This window comes from Nesoenas mayeri, assembly GCF_963082525.1.
Source record: "Nesoenas mayeri genome assembly, chromosome: 1".
NCBI lineage: Eukaryota > Metazoa > Chordata > Aves > Columbiformes > Columbidae > Nesoenas > Nesoenas mayeri.
In genome coordinates, this window is record NC_137541.1 from 153487427 (window position 1) to 153504436 (window position 17010).

Below are 17010 nucleotides of genomic sequence, written 5' to 3' on the forward strand. Positions count from 1 at the left end.
GATCTTTCATCTCCTCTGTCTTAATCACTCTATAATTTCCCCCAGTTTTGTGGTTTTCTGTGGGTTCCATGGAATGTGTCCACATTTTCTACTGAATTAGCATGTAACTGACATAAATTGTCCATAACCAGACCCCAACCTGCATAAAACTAGTACTCCAAGATTCATCAACAAAAAGGATTTTGCTGAACAGTCTCAGAGGTGGACCAGACAGTCAAACAGACTTCGGTAGTACTTCAAGAATGAAGGAAGCACATAGACATGGTTAAAGGAAGCCTTTAAGAGCCAAAGATTTGCGAATTATTCCTAAATACATCTAAAAAATCGAAGGAAACAGGCTCAGGTGCAATTCTCTGTGTATGAGTCTACTCTTCTGTAATTCTTTGATATATAGCCTCTTCCAAGGGTAAAACTAAAAAACAACTGTATGAATTCCAGAATGTTAGCCTTGAGATCTTCAGTTTCTTTTTACAAAAGCCTCACAATCTGAAATCTGTGACTTACAAGCACTTTGAACCCAAGGATCACAAAGCCAGCACAAAAACATTTACATTTTCATTCACAAAATTGACTCAATCTAAGTGTATCCAGTTCTTTAATTTAAAGCATCCAGGTTGCACAGTCCTCTTCTTGGACACCACAGTCTGCCCATACATCCTAAATGGCAGGATCAGGCTCATTAATAGCTATGTGCATTATATTGTACCTTGAGTGGAATTCATTTCTTCAAAGTCCTTGCACTTCAAGCTCACAAAATTCATTACCACAAGGAAAGGTGTCGCCTGATAAAATTTAGTCTACTAAAGCTATTTGAGTACTGAATATGTAGCAACACACCTTTACACTTGCTATTAAATATCTCATTATAAACAAAATGTCCAGTTTGAAAATTATCTCTGGAAAATTAAAGAAATTCAAGCTGCATTAAAATACCCTGCTGCCGACTATTTATGTTTAGTAAATGAAATGGAATTTTTGAAGATTTGCTGAGTTCTCATCTTGATTACTTTAGGATTTATTCCAAAATATACAATATTTAGATCAGTCTGAATTCCATTTTTTCATAGGATAACAACTGATCTTCATATAGCACAAGAGGCTTTATTCTAAGTTATTTAATTATTATTACTAACTCATGTTCAGGTACTTCTCTGCTATTTACTTGTATTGAGCTACTTTTGAATAAAATACTTGTTCAATGCGCAGCTTTTCCAAAGAGAAGCATATTTTAAGTATTTATTACTGAATTTGCTTCCCTATATTCAGGCTGAGTTTATTTAGGAATACTTTTGGCTACTGAGTGCACCGTGCAGTAAAAGCCAGATTCTGAAGCCCAGATATGGTTCAGCTGGAAGAAAGGAAGGCTGACAGGCTGTTAAAACCTGTCTCCCACCTTTGTTTGCTCAAGCCAGTATTACAACCTCTTTATCACTCCCTCAGGCCATTTTTACCAAAAGCAGGGAGCTGAAGAGATGGTGTGACATTTGAAGAGTCAGGAAATGTGTGCTTATTCCCATCTGCAGCCTTACATTGAAGTCATTTCTGCCTTAGGACCCAGTGAAGAAGGTTCAGATAGTTTTTCACACCAGAGCTGTATTTACTCCAGCTGTACAGATAACATGGATGTGAACCTGCAGTGAGGTGGAGGATACTCCATGCAATTATCAAGCTTCATCACAATTAGCTTATTGGCTCTATATATCCATGAGTACATAGTGATGTGTAATATGAATGATGAATGCTGAAACTACTGAAATATTAATAAATAGACAAGAGAAACAGAGGGTGCCAAAAGCCCAACCTCCCCAGCTATACCTGTTTCAGTGGGATTACTTCAATTTACGTCTAGCCTGGCTTTACAGTCTGAAAACACGTTAATGTATGGTGGCCCTAGGTGTGCTTCCAGAGCTCATCTTCCAGTTCAGTTTTGTCTGAAAGGAATCTAGTTTGCCTGCTCCATAAAGCAAAAGCAAACCCAATAACTGGATATGATATATACTACAAAAGCATATGTTTAATTTGAACTGAAACCCTAATGCAGATATATTCACGCAAGAGTTACGGTTGGATGTTCCACTCTGCATCAATAGTAGGAGAGCAGCTTTTATGTAATGAGTTTCAATTTTTTTATTTGTTTGTTTGTTTGGGTTTTTTGTTTGTTTTTATTGGCTCACACGATAACATTTCTTAGTATACCATTATTCAGCTCAAAGCAAACAAGTTCTGGGAACACTTGCCAACAGACAGACATTTGCAGGTTCCCACGCTGCTTAAAGATAACAATCACATTTTTTCATGGTCCTGTGAAAGGATCACAGGCATCAAATTCAGGATAGTGTCGTTAGTCCTACCGGGGTTGTCTGTAGGCTGTTTGAGCTCCTTGCTTTTGGGGTCCTATTTTATCTGTACTGAGTGCAGGACACCATCCCTGTTTTTCCCCACCTTACTTTCTTCTGCCTGAGGTACCTTCCCTTTTTACTTATGCTATTCAGCCATAGCAGTTGCTAAACTTTATGTCTGATCCAGGTGCAGCTCAAGGCCAAGTATGGACACCACAAAAGATTGTTGATGCCCCAGAACCACTCCAGTAAGCAACCTACATTTCTTCAGCATGTCAAAAATAGCCTTACGTATCTGACTTTTACATAATGCTAAAAGTCATATCTAGCACTCTGCTTGTTTTTTAGAGAAGGTTGAGAACTATAGGAACATGGAGGAAGAAGTTCTTCACTTACAATCCCTGTACTTTTAGACACTAGTGGAGTGGAATGAAAGGTTGTGAATCTTATTTTTAACTTAGTTATTAATATAAATGATGCCCTGGGCACTCACTTGAAGAGAAGAGCTCTTTGATTCATTTCCTGTATAGATATAAATGCGTAGGACTTCGTGTTGATAAGTCATGATAGAGCAAATGCCCATTAAAATGAAGATTCAAGAGTAAAAAACCCATACCTAATCAAAATGATAAAAATTAGGAGAAACTTGTGAATTCATTCATACAATGTTATTCTATTTCAGAGCCTCCCTTATTCAAGTAGTTTTGTGCTAATGAGATTACAAAGAGCTGCCATAAAATCTGTTTGCAAAGGGGTTGCTAAAAACATTGAATCAGCTCTTTTCTTATATCCTTCCCACACAACAGTATGGGGATTCCTGGGGACTTCCAAAACCAGAGAGATCCTTACTGCAAGGTTTAGACCCATTTTCAGGAGGAAGTTACGAAATTCCTCAGATTGCTATTGGCTGCACCAGAGAGACAAACAATGCCAGGAAACTAGAAACAGAACCCCTAAAATGTGGTTACGTATTTCAAAAGGATATGAACATCATTTTACAACCAGAAAGATGACTCAATATCTGGTGTGACTATGGGTCAACACCATCTTGTTGCTCTAGTCAGGTCAATGTCACTAATAGCAGCACTCATTACTTCAGATTTTGGCTACAATTGAGAATTAATTTTCAAAGTAACTTATGTTAAATTCTATAGCTTGTGTGGGTATATAAGAGGCCACATATAATGATGATTGTGGTCCTTACTGGGTTTGAAATATTTTCATTTATGCATATATTAACCTCAGACTGAATTCATTAGGTTTCTGAAGGTTTGTCTATACCTTGTTGATTTCAGTAACAAGCTATGATATGTTGTGTGCAGTGCATATCTATATATTCTGAGAGTCACTTTATGATTACCATAATGTGAATTGCATTTTTCCTAAAGATACGTAAGCAGAACAGGGAAGCTTTTCCCTTAAAACTTTGAGCTATACAAAACAAAAAAGTAGTTCAACATTACTGAGTACCTTCTTTATCATCATGACGTATGATTGCATCCTGTATCATATCAGCAAGATTAAAACGAACTTGATGATTCTTTCCATGTTTCAGTTTTTTCACGTAGCCCTCCCGTTTCTGGAAAGCTTTTTCTCGTTCGTAATATGCCTTTATTTGATCACAGCGCATCCGCTTCACCAGCCGCTGCCGCTGGCCGAGAGGGAGGGACTCCAGCAAGCACTGCTCAATTTCCATTTCATGGGACCGAAAAACATTACATAGCTGGAAACAGCCTGTAAGAAATTAAAGACAAACACATTTAGATCATGCAACAGTGTGTTTTCAAATGTGCCATGAAACCTCCACCAATTTTCTTATTGTCCTTTCTAACCATGTGTAAGTCTACCATGTGAGTTCCTCCTACTCAACAAATGCTGACTACAGTGAGTATATATCATTATCAATCACTTTTTGGAAACAACACATAACTAATTCCATTAAATCACTGATGCATTTTTTAAAAGCTAACTCAGTTCATGTAAGCAAATGTGAACACAAAGAGGTCTAAAAGTGCAAATGTGAGACGGACAAAATATCTAAATAATTCAATATAATACAAGTGGCTTGCATTTCCTTACAAACAACAGACTATTATGCAGAGAAATGCTAGTCTGATGCCCATGCTTCCTTTTTATTAATTTTCATCTTGCTTTAGGTTAGCAAATGCCTGTTATTCAGTGACAAGAAAAATCATCATATCATAATTATAGTGAGTCTATTGGCATGCAATAGATACTCAGGCAACTATCTATTAAAAACATCAAAGTCATTTCAGACTCCTAACTATGTGTATGATTTTTTTGTTTTGGTTCGGTTTTTTTGCATTGTACTGAGCCACCCAAATGGCATCTTCTAATGAAATCATCAGATACTGAAACCTTTGTGTAGAAAACCGATCACAAATTTGTCTTTGATTCAGTTAATCCTATCATTTACAACATTAAGACAGATTCCTCTTTTGTTGTTGCCATTAAATCTGGTGTTTTTACTGTCACTGGAAGAACAGTGATGTTCTTTTCCAGTATGTTCTCTTTTCCTGTGAGAGTGAAGACCATAAGAGACTTCTTGCTGCTGGTTGCTTTTCAGGGGACAGTTCTGTTACAAAAGAAGACATGGGGATTTTCCAATAATTTTGTTGTCTGAGTCCTTGGATGTGAATCCACATCTTCCACATTGACAATGTACCCACTAACCTATCCTAAGACCCTTTGATGTGGTGGTTGGAGAGCACCCAACCACTTCTGATTCTCACGTTCTACTTTACGTACATAAATTTTCTTCATATGGGAGCAAGGTGCCCAAATTTGTAATTTCAAGGACTGCTAGAAGCCCAGATGAGAGAGGTTTTCTCTCCCTAGTTTGATGGAAGGGCTCTTGAAAGCAATGTAGACTTAAGTCATCCTGGGCAGTTAAGAAATACCAAAATTAAGCACAACTGTGCACTTTTAATTAGGCCTGCTTTTATCTACCCATTTTGCTAAATCTGTAATTACATCATCAAAGGACTCCTACCTCTTTCAGGTCACTAGCTGAGTAGGTGCTGACTAAATGACCACTTTGTTTTCTCCTTGTTGCTTGACATATGTCTAATCTACTGAATACCATTCAAACCCTGCTCTGAAAGCATAATTAATAATTTCCTGACAGGCTTTTGTTAAGCTCACATCATAATGACACATAAATGCCTCACAAATATTTATTTATTTTCATTTTAAAAAGAGGGATAAAGGGGCATTCTTATCTACATTCTCTACTAAAGAACAGAAAGACAATTATTTGCTTTTTTAATCACTAATTTTGGGTGTCCTGATTCAAGAATACTATATTATTTTCTTGAAATTTTTTGTTTTGCTTTGAAGACACAGTATTATACAAACTGTCATATACCGTAATACCATAGTAAAATACTATCAAAGTGATAGTCCTAGCTCTGCATGCCAATCACTCTATGAATTAAATCTATTACTTATTTATTTGTTATAATATGTTACATTATAAATTATATATTCTATTCTATTATGCATTATATGTACTTACTATGAATTAGATCTCAAGGTCTTACACCAGACTTCCCAAAACTGAGGAGCACAGATTTATGCAAAAAAGTGCTCAGAGTGTCTTGCTGAGAAACTCCACGACAGAAGCAGACACAGAATACAATTCTGCAGGTCAAGTTCAGTCAACTTATTTTAACACAGACTACCCTTTCCCTCCCTATAATTTCTGTTCCTTTCTTAGCTTGCCCTTCTAGTTAGAAGAAAACAAGTTGTCAAATTTAAAAACTGGAAGCAAGTATTGGCTTGCATTAAGCCAAAACACAAACCCTTTCTTTCTTTTTGCACATCAAGAGCCAACAACTCCTTCTGTATAAAAGAAAATTTTTCATTTGACCTTAAATGCTATGTTTCATTTCTGAGAATGTCAGAAAAGACAAGGAAATGAAAGGGTACTTCTGTAGAGCTGCAGAAGATATAACTTTACTCCCCACTTCAGTCCCAGCGTTCAAAACATCTAACCAAACAGCAGATCTGTGCTTATACCACCCTCAGCTCCAGGCAGTTTGCAACTGCATCTCCTTTCTGTCATGACTGGACTGGGGAATGAGCAAACTTCGTATCTTTTGCTTTGTATAAAATATCTCAGTACCCATACCTTAAGCCTACACAGTATTTCTGGCTTGTAAAACTCTAAGCTTATACCCTAACACTTCTAAATCTGGGTATAGCGCCTGCCAGCCAGCCTCATAGCCTCAGAAGGAAAACCAACTTGCTGTGTTAAACTGTCTCTGGCAATGCAGCTAAGAGTACAGCAGTACAAGAGTTTTACCTCTGCTCTGTTCCTTCCTCCTCTTTCATGAAGACAAAGGAGCCATGTGCTTGAGCTCCACCTGACAGAAGTTGCTGTCTATGGCTAGAAAACTCAACTGAGGGTAAGAACTGTTGCTGCTGTAAATCAGCGTTGTTTGCTGACAACTGTAACTGTATCTTTGCTTTTACTCAGCTTAGCTCACATGCAGGCTCTGCTCTTAGGAGGACCTTGTAGTGTTTGCTGCCACATCACAACTGAGACTGGTGCAAGCTGTAGGACACCTTTGTTGTCACAGTGCTCTGCTCCTCCAGGATGAGAAATCAAACAAGTTAGCTTTACCATGGAATTACAGAATCACAGAATAGTTTGGGTTGGAAGGGGTATTCAAAGATCCTCCAGTCCAACCTCTCTTCGACTGGGCTAGTTTGCTTAGAGCCCTGTCCAGCCTGGCTTTGAATGTCTCCAAGGATGGGGCATCTACCACCTCTCAGGGCAACCTGTTCCAGTGTTGTACCACTCTCATTGTAAAAAATTCTTCCTCATGTCAAGCCTGAATCTCCCCTCTTTTAGTTTAAAACCATTACCCCTTGTAGTGTCATAAGGTGCCCTTTTATGTTTTTGTTAAATAGAATACAGCAAAGATGAGCTCATATCACCAGATTCCAGTTTCAAGAAGGGTGTGGCTGTCTCAGTGTCCTCTGTCTCTCCACTAGGATGACTTTAAACCTGCACAAGTGCCCATCTATTTGTTTCATGAAGAACAGTGCTTTACTGCCAGAACTGGCCTCACATAGAGATTTCCAGCATGTGGTCAAACAATTCAGGCAGATTGAGGACTCTTAACCCACTTGGGAACTGGTCTCAGCTGAGAAGTAATGAGTTGCAGATGGGTTTTTTTCTCTCAGCACATCTGGAACATGATACACAAGATCAGTATCTGACTGTAGCTATAATAGCCACAAGTCGGCAGCCTCATTAGGCTAAACCTGGATTACAACAATATAGTAGAGACACAGACCAGGCAAACTCTCTGAATTAATCTTTCAGATGCTCATCTTCCAGGCAGGAAACATTCAGTTCCTGGTTTAGAACCAGGCAGATCCCTACTCTGACTATGGTGAGCGGTCTAATGAGCACAGGAAACCACCAAGAGCACAAGAGGCAGAGCTTCCTGGCTAACACTCCAAGAGAGCTGGACGCAAATAGAAGAAGGTTATAGACATGCTTCTGGAGGAAATTCTGAGGACCACCTAGTACCACTTTGAGCAGGGGGTTAATCACCTCAGGCATGAAAATATGCACTTTCCTTGTCGAACTGCCTGAAGTTTCTGTTGGCCCAATCCTCAGGATTAAGCTCTACCATTTAAAGTATGCCAACCACTCTGTCCTCATTTAGCATTTCCAACAGCAGAACCAGCTTCAGCTGTAACTAACTAACTAACTAAATAAAAACTAACAAACAGAAAATGTCCAAGAAAAAATAGCTGCTAAATTTCACTATTTTATTAGGCAGATGTAAACAGTTACTCTTTAGAAACTGACAGCTAAAGCTATGCTCAAAAGATAAGCCATTAGAGCCTCGTAAAGGGTAACGTACAGTAGGTTTGTCTGTCCTTTTGTTTTCTGCGTAGGAGGAAAATGGCCCAAACCATTACACTGTACAAGAACCTTGTACAAGATCCATTCAAACAGCAGAAGATAGAAAACATGATCCCAACCAGAGCTGTGGGTGACTATGCCAGTCAGGAGGCAGTGTGGTAGCATGAGGAAAAGTTTGTGGGTAGGGAGAAAAGTTGCCTTCTGAACCAATTTGCAAAAGAGATTATATCTCATTACATAAGATACAAGGCTACTCTATGTGGTTTTTGACTCAGTGTATGACAAGTTACAGTTATGTACAGTGATTTGGTAAGCTGACTGTGACTGTCATGGTATATTGCACTGGATAGTTCATTAGCAGTGTCCCCATAAAAATGCTGAAAAAGCTTACAAAGGTATTATTTATTTGATAAGATGCCCTGGACCAAAACAACTAGAATAAACATGATTGTTGGTATATATCTGGTTTTAATGTCTGCATTTCTATATAAGCACAGCTTATTAAACTCTTTATGAAACACTGAAATATCAAAACCAGAGATCCTCTTTCTTATATCACATTGGTTATTAATTAGCACAGGACAAAGGAACTCACTACAACTGTAATTAATAGGAAAGAAAACCAAACCAAACCAAAAATGTTTCAAGAGCAGCTTCACTGGCTGGGTCCAGCCCGAACCATTAGAAAGGGAAGAATCATTGCTACAAAACCACCTGTTCATAAAACTGTAGCAATTTACAACTGAACAGAATGTCAATTGCATTACAACACAAATTACGAGCTTGATTCTGCCTGTATGAGAAAGAGATTTCTGAGTAAAGAGGAGCTGCTTCCTTTGAATTGTCATCAGTTCTCACTGTAAAGGTGAGAGAAGGAATATTTTGTGCCACTACAAGCACCAGCTACTGAACAACATTAAGAGGTTGGGGAGAGTAATGGGATATAAACAGAAAGGATGAATGTGATTGCCACAGTCATTTTCTTCCACCTCTTGCAGGTGATTTGTGCCCAAGTAACTTTACTGTATGTAGGAACATTTTTTCCATACCACTTTTTAGAAGCCATATTGATACAGCTTTCTTTTATATTTCCATCTTTTATGGCTTTATGTCACTTAACTTTAGTCACTTGCTCAGGCATTTAAATTGTGAGTCTAGTCATCCTAAAAAAGTGCACCTCTGATGGTAATTCACATTGCCTGCGGGTGATTATGTTCACTTCTAATCTGGATCACACATCAGGAGGCATTTCCAGAATGTGAAGATGAATGTCTATATACAAGTTCATACAGGCACTACAAAAAACTTTGTGCTCATACCTATTGTATTTTGACTTTTCACACGATATAAATATTTGCTGTTGTGATTCAGAAAGGTAAGTACTCCTGGACCCTGGGAATTGTGTGTTTTGCAAAGTATGGAAAATTTGAAACTTGTCTCTTCATTAAAGACACACACACAACTAAACTGCTGACATCGCTAAATGCAGCAAGCATGTCAAACAAGGTGATACAGAATTATGGTGTATAATGTTTAAAACTACAAATTTGCAAATACTGAGATATATGCTTACATTTATTTATGTAAACATTCATGTCGATTTTGATGATATTGTAAACAATGAATGAGTACATGTCTGGGTGTTTGAATGGCTACAGTCTTTACAGCATGGAAACAAAATGTAGAAGGCTAGACAAATGGCAACCTGGGATTCTGAGAATGTATCCACTTGAGACTGCCACCCAAGCAATATTCTTTAAGCATCTTGATGTCATTAAAAGAAAAAGGGTAAAGAAAACCCTGAAATACACACTGTTTAGCTTGGGTCCTTTAGCTCCAATCTTGGTCTGTTCTTGCTAAAGATATGGTATCAGTCCCTCTTTGTAACTAAAATTAAACACCTGCATTCTAACTTAGATAACTAAAATTGTTCTGAATTTCAGAAAGATAAAATATTTGAAAATTTCAACACCTTTAATGAATGGTTAAATAGCTTAGCATTCATTAAATAACAACAAAAAACCTCTTGGCATTTCTTTATAAGTACTAACAAAGATATTCCCACATTCTATGTGGGAAAAGCATGTAAAAAGCAGCACATATTTTGGCACTTACAGAGTGAGATACCTGGATGGTGTAAAACAGTGCAGTTTCATCCGGTTCAAAAAGCTGCATTAATTTACACACTATGTTTGATAACAGAAATCAGACCAGAAACTAGACCACCGTCCCTTTCAGTAATGCACTTCGCTGTTATACATAATGACTTCACTATACATGATGTTTTTTCTGCTACCAACAATGCATATTAATATTTAATGTATTATATTAAATTAGAAATATCAATTTATTAGTATTTATGCTGAATTCCATATGAAATCACTGATATAAATACAATAACCTAACTGAAGTTATGGTGTCTGAACCACAGATAAATGCATTTTTAGAGGTGCTCTCTTCAGAAATCAGAAGTTATTATGTATCATCTACTGATCTTCCAGTTCCAAAAAGAAATACTTCTTAGCCACAGAAGGGGCTAGAATCATATAAATCCATCTCAAATTGCAATGTCAAGGTCAGTATCAAAATACTTGGAATTGAAAATCCTTTGTTCGGTGCAGGGAAATTGCTCACCGTTTGAACAGTCTCTCCATTACGTTTATTAAACTGTAACTGAAGCACAGTGCTCATAGCCACTCAGCCTGATTTTAATGGCTAGAGCATTTTTCACCAGGTCAGCACTGCTCTGCTCACTGTAGTGATGGGCTTATTCCTTTTGTTTTCCCCTGGTTCTCCTCCTCACCCCACAGGCAGATAATCATGAGGGAACATTATAAATGCAAACAATTTACCTGGTAAAGAATGTAAAGAATTCAATCCATGCCAAGTCTTCTAAGAATAAATAACATTGCAGTAAGGGAGCTGATGTGCTTCTCCTCTTCTTGGCTCCACAGAGCTTCTTTTGGGTGTAATTACAAAGTCAGGGCTCTTAAATGACACGATATACAAAGGTTCCTCATTTTCTGCCTAATACCCAACTCTGTCTTTGCTGAAGAGCAATCGTGAGCACGTTCAAGCAACCATCCTCTTATAAAACCCACTCCTGTATGCTGCTCTTTCAAGAGCCTTTCGATGTGACTAGACTGGTAAGCAGGAACTGCAATCAATTTTCAGCTTGATACCAAGGAAAAGTTACTTATCAGGCACTATTAATCAACTCTGTAGGTTTTCTAATAGACTCTATTATCTATCTATCAGCAATTCAGTGAAGCTACAGCAGCATTCTCTAAAAAATTATTGTATTTAAGTCGAAGAATCAACCAGTTTGGGATCTTGCCTTCATAGCGAGAGAAGAGAGACTGAATAATAACAAATCAAATATAACAGAGGGCTCTGCATTGTCATTTATGATTTATGTCGTGTAGCAGTCTGTAACATATGAATATTTTGTGTTCTAGGCAAAAGTCATTAACTCTGTGCCAGCCTATTCAACAAATACAGCCAAACTACCTGCCTTTGTAGAAGACAAACTCAACTGGCTGTTTGAGCTAAACCTTATTAACTTTTGTCCACTTTTGGATCAATTAATCTATGTCACTAATTATTTGGGATTTCCAGAAGCAAGCAATGTATATTTATTAGATTAATAGAAAGCACTTAATAAGGCTTGTCAAGTCATAAAGCCTTTGAGCAAATAACATCAACATATTTAGTCATATTTTAGTAACCTAAATTGCTATAAACCACACTAGCAAAAAGTAAAACTCAAGAAGCTCCAAATCAGAAGGCACAATGACAGCAAAGAACATCTGGGATTGGCAAATGACAATAAAGAAGATAAGAAGGAAGACATAAGTCCTTTAGAAAAAAAATATCTCCTTTTAGCCCTTTCACAGACCTGGCTGTCTTTATTTGGCTGCAATGCAAAACTTACAGAGTTGCAAATAAGCTATGAAGAGTTATTTCCTTACAGTGCAGTAAATGGAGATGTAATAATAAATTTCTCTCTAGTCCGCACTTTCAGATAGGACAGAGAAGAGGGGAGGACGCACATCTGGGAATAGATGCACTGGAAAATTCTCCCTGCCATCACAGCATAATATAAAGGGCTTGTTATGCAGCCACTCAGATCACAATAAGCAGTGAAAAACATTAAGACTGTTGCTGATACCTGTAAATCTGCAACTTTGGAGGGTGAATTAACACATAGGTACACAGTGAGAAGAAGCCAAAACATAGAGTTGCTATGCCTCAAAGGTACTGAAAAGTGGAACAGCAGCAGACATAACTGTTTTACTGTAAATTAATATCTGAACAAAGAAACAAAAAATCAGATTGTTTCAAAACCAAAGGCAGTTCTTTCATCACAGACATTCTCAGATATCACTATTTAGGCTGCAGATATGCCAGGGATCAAGAGGCGGATAGCATACAAGACTTACAGAAACCACATAAATAAAAATTTGCAAAAGCCTGCATGCAGCAAATTTAGTTAAAAAAAAAAAAAAAAAAAAGAGAGAGAAAAGAAAAAAGGTACATGTGGTTAAGACAAAGAGGGTATAAGGATATTCAGTATCATACACCACAGACAGGCAAAAGCCAAAAAGGAAACAGTGGTTCTTAGACCTAACCATAAGGCCTGGCGAGCACACAGGAAAGGAAATCCTGTGCCAAGCTGACTGCGGTTCTACACGCAATCTAATCACTTACAGAGATTACTGTAAAGTAAAAGCAGATGGAAAACTAGTTTAGAGTACAGTGGAGCTAATAAAAATTCTGCAGCAGAGCTAATATGTAGGCCTTTGGTCACTCTTCAGTGTATATCAAGGGATTGCATCTCAGTTTTCAAAGAGCAAAAGGATTGGAAATGGGCTCTTCTCCTTTCTGCAGAAAGGCAACTTCTCTGGAATATTGCATTTAATTCTAGACAGTCAAATTGGAGCAGTTCAAAAGAAACTACCACAAGTGGTTCTGGGGCCTGAGGGACTGATTTATGAGGAAAGATGAAAAGAATTAAATATGCATAGCTTAGCCAAGCAGTGACTAAGGAGAGATAAGTTAACAGAAATTTGAAGGGTGAAAGGAAAAAAGAAAGGTTATACAGCATAAAAAAGGAAGGGAATTTGGAACAATAAAATTCATTTAATACAGTGTAAATTTAGGCAGATTATCAAGATAAAAATAACACACATGGATAAGATTAGGAGGTGAGACTGCAAGATTCCTTGTTTGGTTTAACCGGCGGACAGCCAAATGTAAGCACCAGCCAATGCTTTCGGCACACAGGGCAGGTCTCTCACTCAGCTCGGGCACCTCTGGAGGATGGCCCTGCAGCACAGTTCTGTCAAGACAGCCCACCAGTAAAGCAGAAAAGAAACCCAACAGAATTTCTGGTACATAGAGCAACATCATTGACATCTGAAAGACTTTGATCTCCCTCTTGCTGGGGTGATACTTATTGGGTGCATCCTAGGTAAATCTGGCTAGAATAGCAATGATGGTCACTAGTCCCAGCTGGATCTTCAGGGATAAGCAAAAATGAAATCAGGCTGAGCAGCTGTCTTGACAACAGAGTTTACAACAGTCTGTCAAGGTCACCTTTCACATCCACCATCTAGCATTATACTCGTGGTTAGATAACACCATAGCACAGGCATACGGCACATAGAATGTAAGAAGAAAAGTGCAAGGAATCACTATCACACTTGTGAGCATGCATGACAACAGCACTTCTGGGTTGAGTTAAAATGGGGAAATCCTGTTGACCAAGAAGAAGAAGAGGAAGAAGAGCAAGAAGAAAAAGAAGAGGAAGAAGAAGAAACTGAATGGCTTCATCTCATCTGAAAAAAATTATAAAAGGGATGGTGTCAACAAATGGACTCTCAGTCTACCTGAAACTTAAAATTCCTTCACTGAGGAAATAACTAGGCAAACATATAAAGATGCTTCAAAGCCATTGAAGAAACTGAAGTAGAAATCAAACAGCAGCTCCAACATTACTGCTCACAAGACAGAAAAAGTGACACAATAAATCTATATATTCCTTGGTGATTAGTAGGAACTAAGCGCCATTTAGGCTCCTTTAAAAGCCTTACTTTTCACAATTGTCTGCGTGATTTACACATACTACTTCTGTAACTAACATTAGTACTGCAGAAAACAAAATCAAATAATTGTGTACAAAGCAAAACATCTGAAGAGCAAGGTATTAATTTAATCTGCAATCTAAATATAAAATTTCTTCCGTTCCACATAAACTGAGTGCTGAGTAAGGATATATTGAGTTCACATATTTCCTTGGAACCTCCTGCAATAAGCTACCTAAAGACAATACTACCCACCCCATAAAGATTGAAAAAAGGAAAATTTCTACACGCCTCCCTCCTTTTCCTCAGCTTAGATGTCAACATTTACAAAACTTTTACAAGAGGAAGCTTTTATTCCTTATATAGTAAAAAGATCACATTTGAAAGCCATCATTTAGTTTTCAAAATATGACCTTAAGAAATCACTCTGTTTTCTGTACGTCTTTACAAGGTCTCATATATATTTTATATATAATACTTCATAACAGGATTTGCATCAAATGTTACCACAGCAGGACTCCACCAGCCCAAGGTGGTATGGCCCAGATCTACTGCCTGTCTGCATGCTCTGAATATCACTTCGATCTCCTGAAAAGTCATACTGCATAGAGAGACACTCATAACAAGATTTACGGCCAAAGATATCAGATTCCACATTTTACTCCTTCTCAAATATAACATTTTCTGGTTCAAAATAAACTATGAGCTAAAAGAGAGTAAAACACGGTTCCAAGTGGAAACCCTACAAAAACGTTTGTATTCTGGCTGGGTAAAAACGTATAATAATAATAAATGACCTAAATTCTCTTCCACTCATGCGCGGTCCCTCCCATCCACACTCCTGCTCTGTTTGCTTCTTACTGGCCAAAACCAGATTAAAATGGACTACATCCCAGCTCTCCAAATCACTTTACAGATGGGGGGAACTTGTCACGGGTAGTTGTCTTTCAGTGTACAAGAATGGCACTGGCAAGGAAAACAGATTTGGCAGCAGTATTTGCATTTGTGTTTCTGCAGGTTACAATAAACTGACCCATGTCATCAGTTACCTGAGGGTAGGTCCAGCAGTCAGTATAGTAGAACTTGTAGATTTCTTTTAGCAGGTGTTATTTTGCTCTTGTTTACAGTGAAGGCAGTTGCTTGAAAGCACACAAATGAAAAATACACCTTTTAAGAAACAATCTAATAAAAAAAAAAAAATATGCATAGGATGACTCTTTATTTGTTTCCAGTCAAACCAAACCATTTTCTCTTTGCTTTTACAGCTTACCAACTGCATAAAATTTACTATGATGCAGCATGCTAATTTGTCTAAAATTAGAAAGAAAGAAACTGTGATTATATGGAGCAAGAAGTTACTTCAGGAATGAAAATATGTTCCTTGAGAAAAGTGGCTATATGGCTACAATTTCATATGCGAAAATAGAGATATTTGGGCTTTTCTGTCCTCTGTTCTTACAGCAATATTCTCAAAAATGTAATATCAGAATTCTGAAGCTTCATGCATGCTGTGTCAATATGGTGAGAAAATATGATACTTTGACCTTTACAGTCTTCTTTCATCTGATTTTCCGGATGGCTAGATTTCTTTGCTGTCTGCAGAATCACTGTATCAGAAGGAAAAAACCAGACCAAATAATACCCAAAATATGAGATTTCTTTTTTCTTACAAGTTCACAGCTGAGTTTTCCACAGAAAATGCTGATGCTTCTCTCTCATGGCAGATTTTTTACAGTGGGAAACAAAATGATAACATAGAAATTAGTTTTCAGATGACTGCCATTTCCATGAAAAATATTATGAATAGGACCTATTTTTAGTTGAATACAAAGTTGGAATTTGTGTAGCCTTCAATTGCCAAACTTAATATTGCTTCTCTTGCTGTTAATTCAAAACGTATTTTTCCAAATACCAATTTAATATGAACTTTCATCTTAATGTAATTTCCAAATGCTATCTAAGCAGTTGTTAGGAAAGTTGTTATCAGTTGTTACAGTTAGGAAAGTTATATTTACTTGGAGGCACACTTGACAAATTAGACGACCAGAATTACAGAAGTGCAAAGATAAATGAGCTACTGCAAATCTAAAGTATATTTTTCTAATTATCGCTTCCTATGTCTAAATACAGATATTAAATTAAAGATTCTTTTTACTTCTTTCCTGGCATCCAATGCCTTGATTTCTATATTTTTTTTTTTGATATTTAGGTAAGGTAGAAAATGAGTTCAAATTAAAAAAATAATGTTGAGTTGCTATCATTGTCATATGAACCCAAGAAATGGAGAATAAAAATAAATAAGCATAGTATCAGAAGCTGGTAATTATGATACAGAAGTACTAATATTCATAGGTGGCAAATAATTTCCTTTTCTCCCTATTGGCCCTCACCTATCCTGTGATTACAGTGAGAGAGACAGAGGTACAGAGAGATTAACAGAAGTAGAAATGTTCTAACTGTGGCTCCACTTGTATCAAGGTTTATCAGAAAAAAAACATTTGCTCTTGACTGCAGAATTAAAAAGGAGTTTTACCTAATTTTAATGTATGTTTCATGCAATCTGAATTATCATACTGACTAAACTTAAAAAAAAAATCTGCACTGTGTATCACTAATACATCAGACTTAGATTCAGTCTCTCAAACCACCATAAGAAATGCTGTGTGTTATGTTAGCA

General features: G+C 37.3%; 1 protein-coding gene across 1 annotated transcript in view; it reads right to left on the reverse strand.

The window, feature by feature from the left end:
- MYO16 (myosin XVI) overlaps window positions 1-17010 on the reverse strand; it is a gene marked incomplete at both ends in the record, with an annotated part of 300394 nt that overhangs the window by 278024 nt on the left and 5360 nt on the right. Inside the window, 1 exon segment of the mRNA XM_080343675.1 lies at window positions 3810-4073. Coding sequence (XP_080199801.1) covers window positions 3810-4073 — 264 coding nt within the window.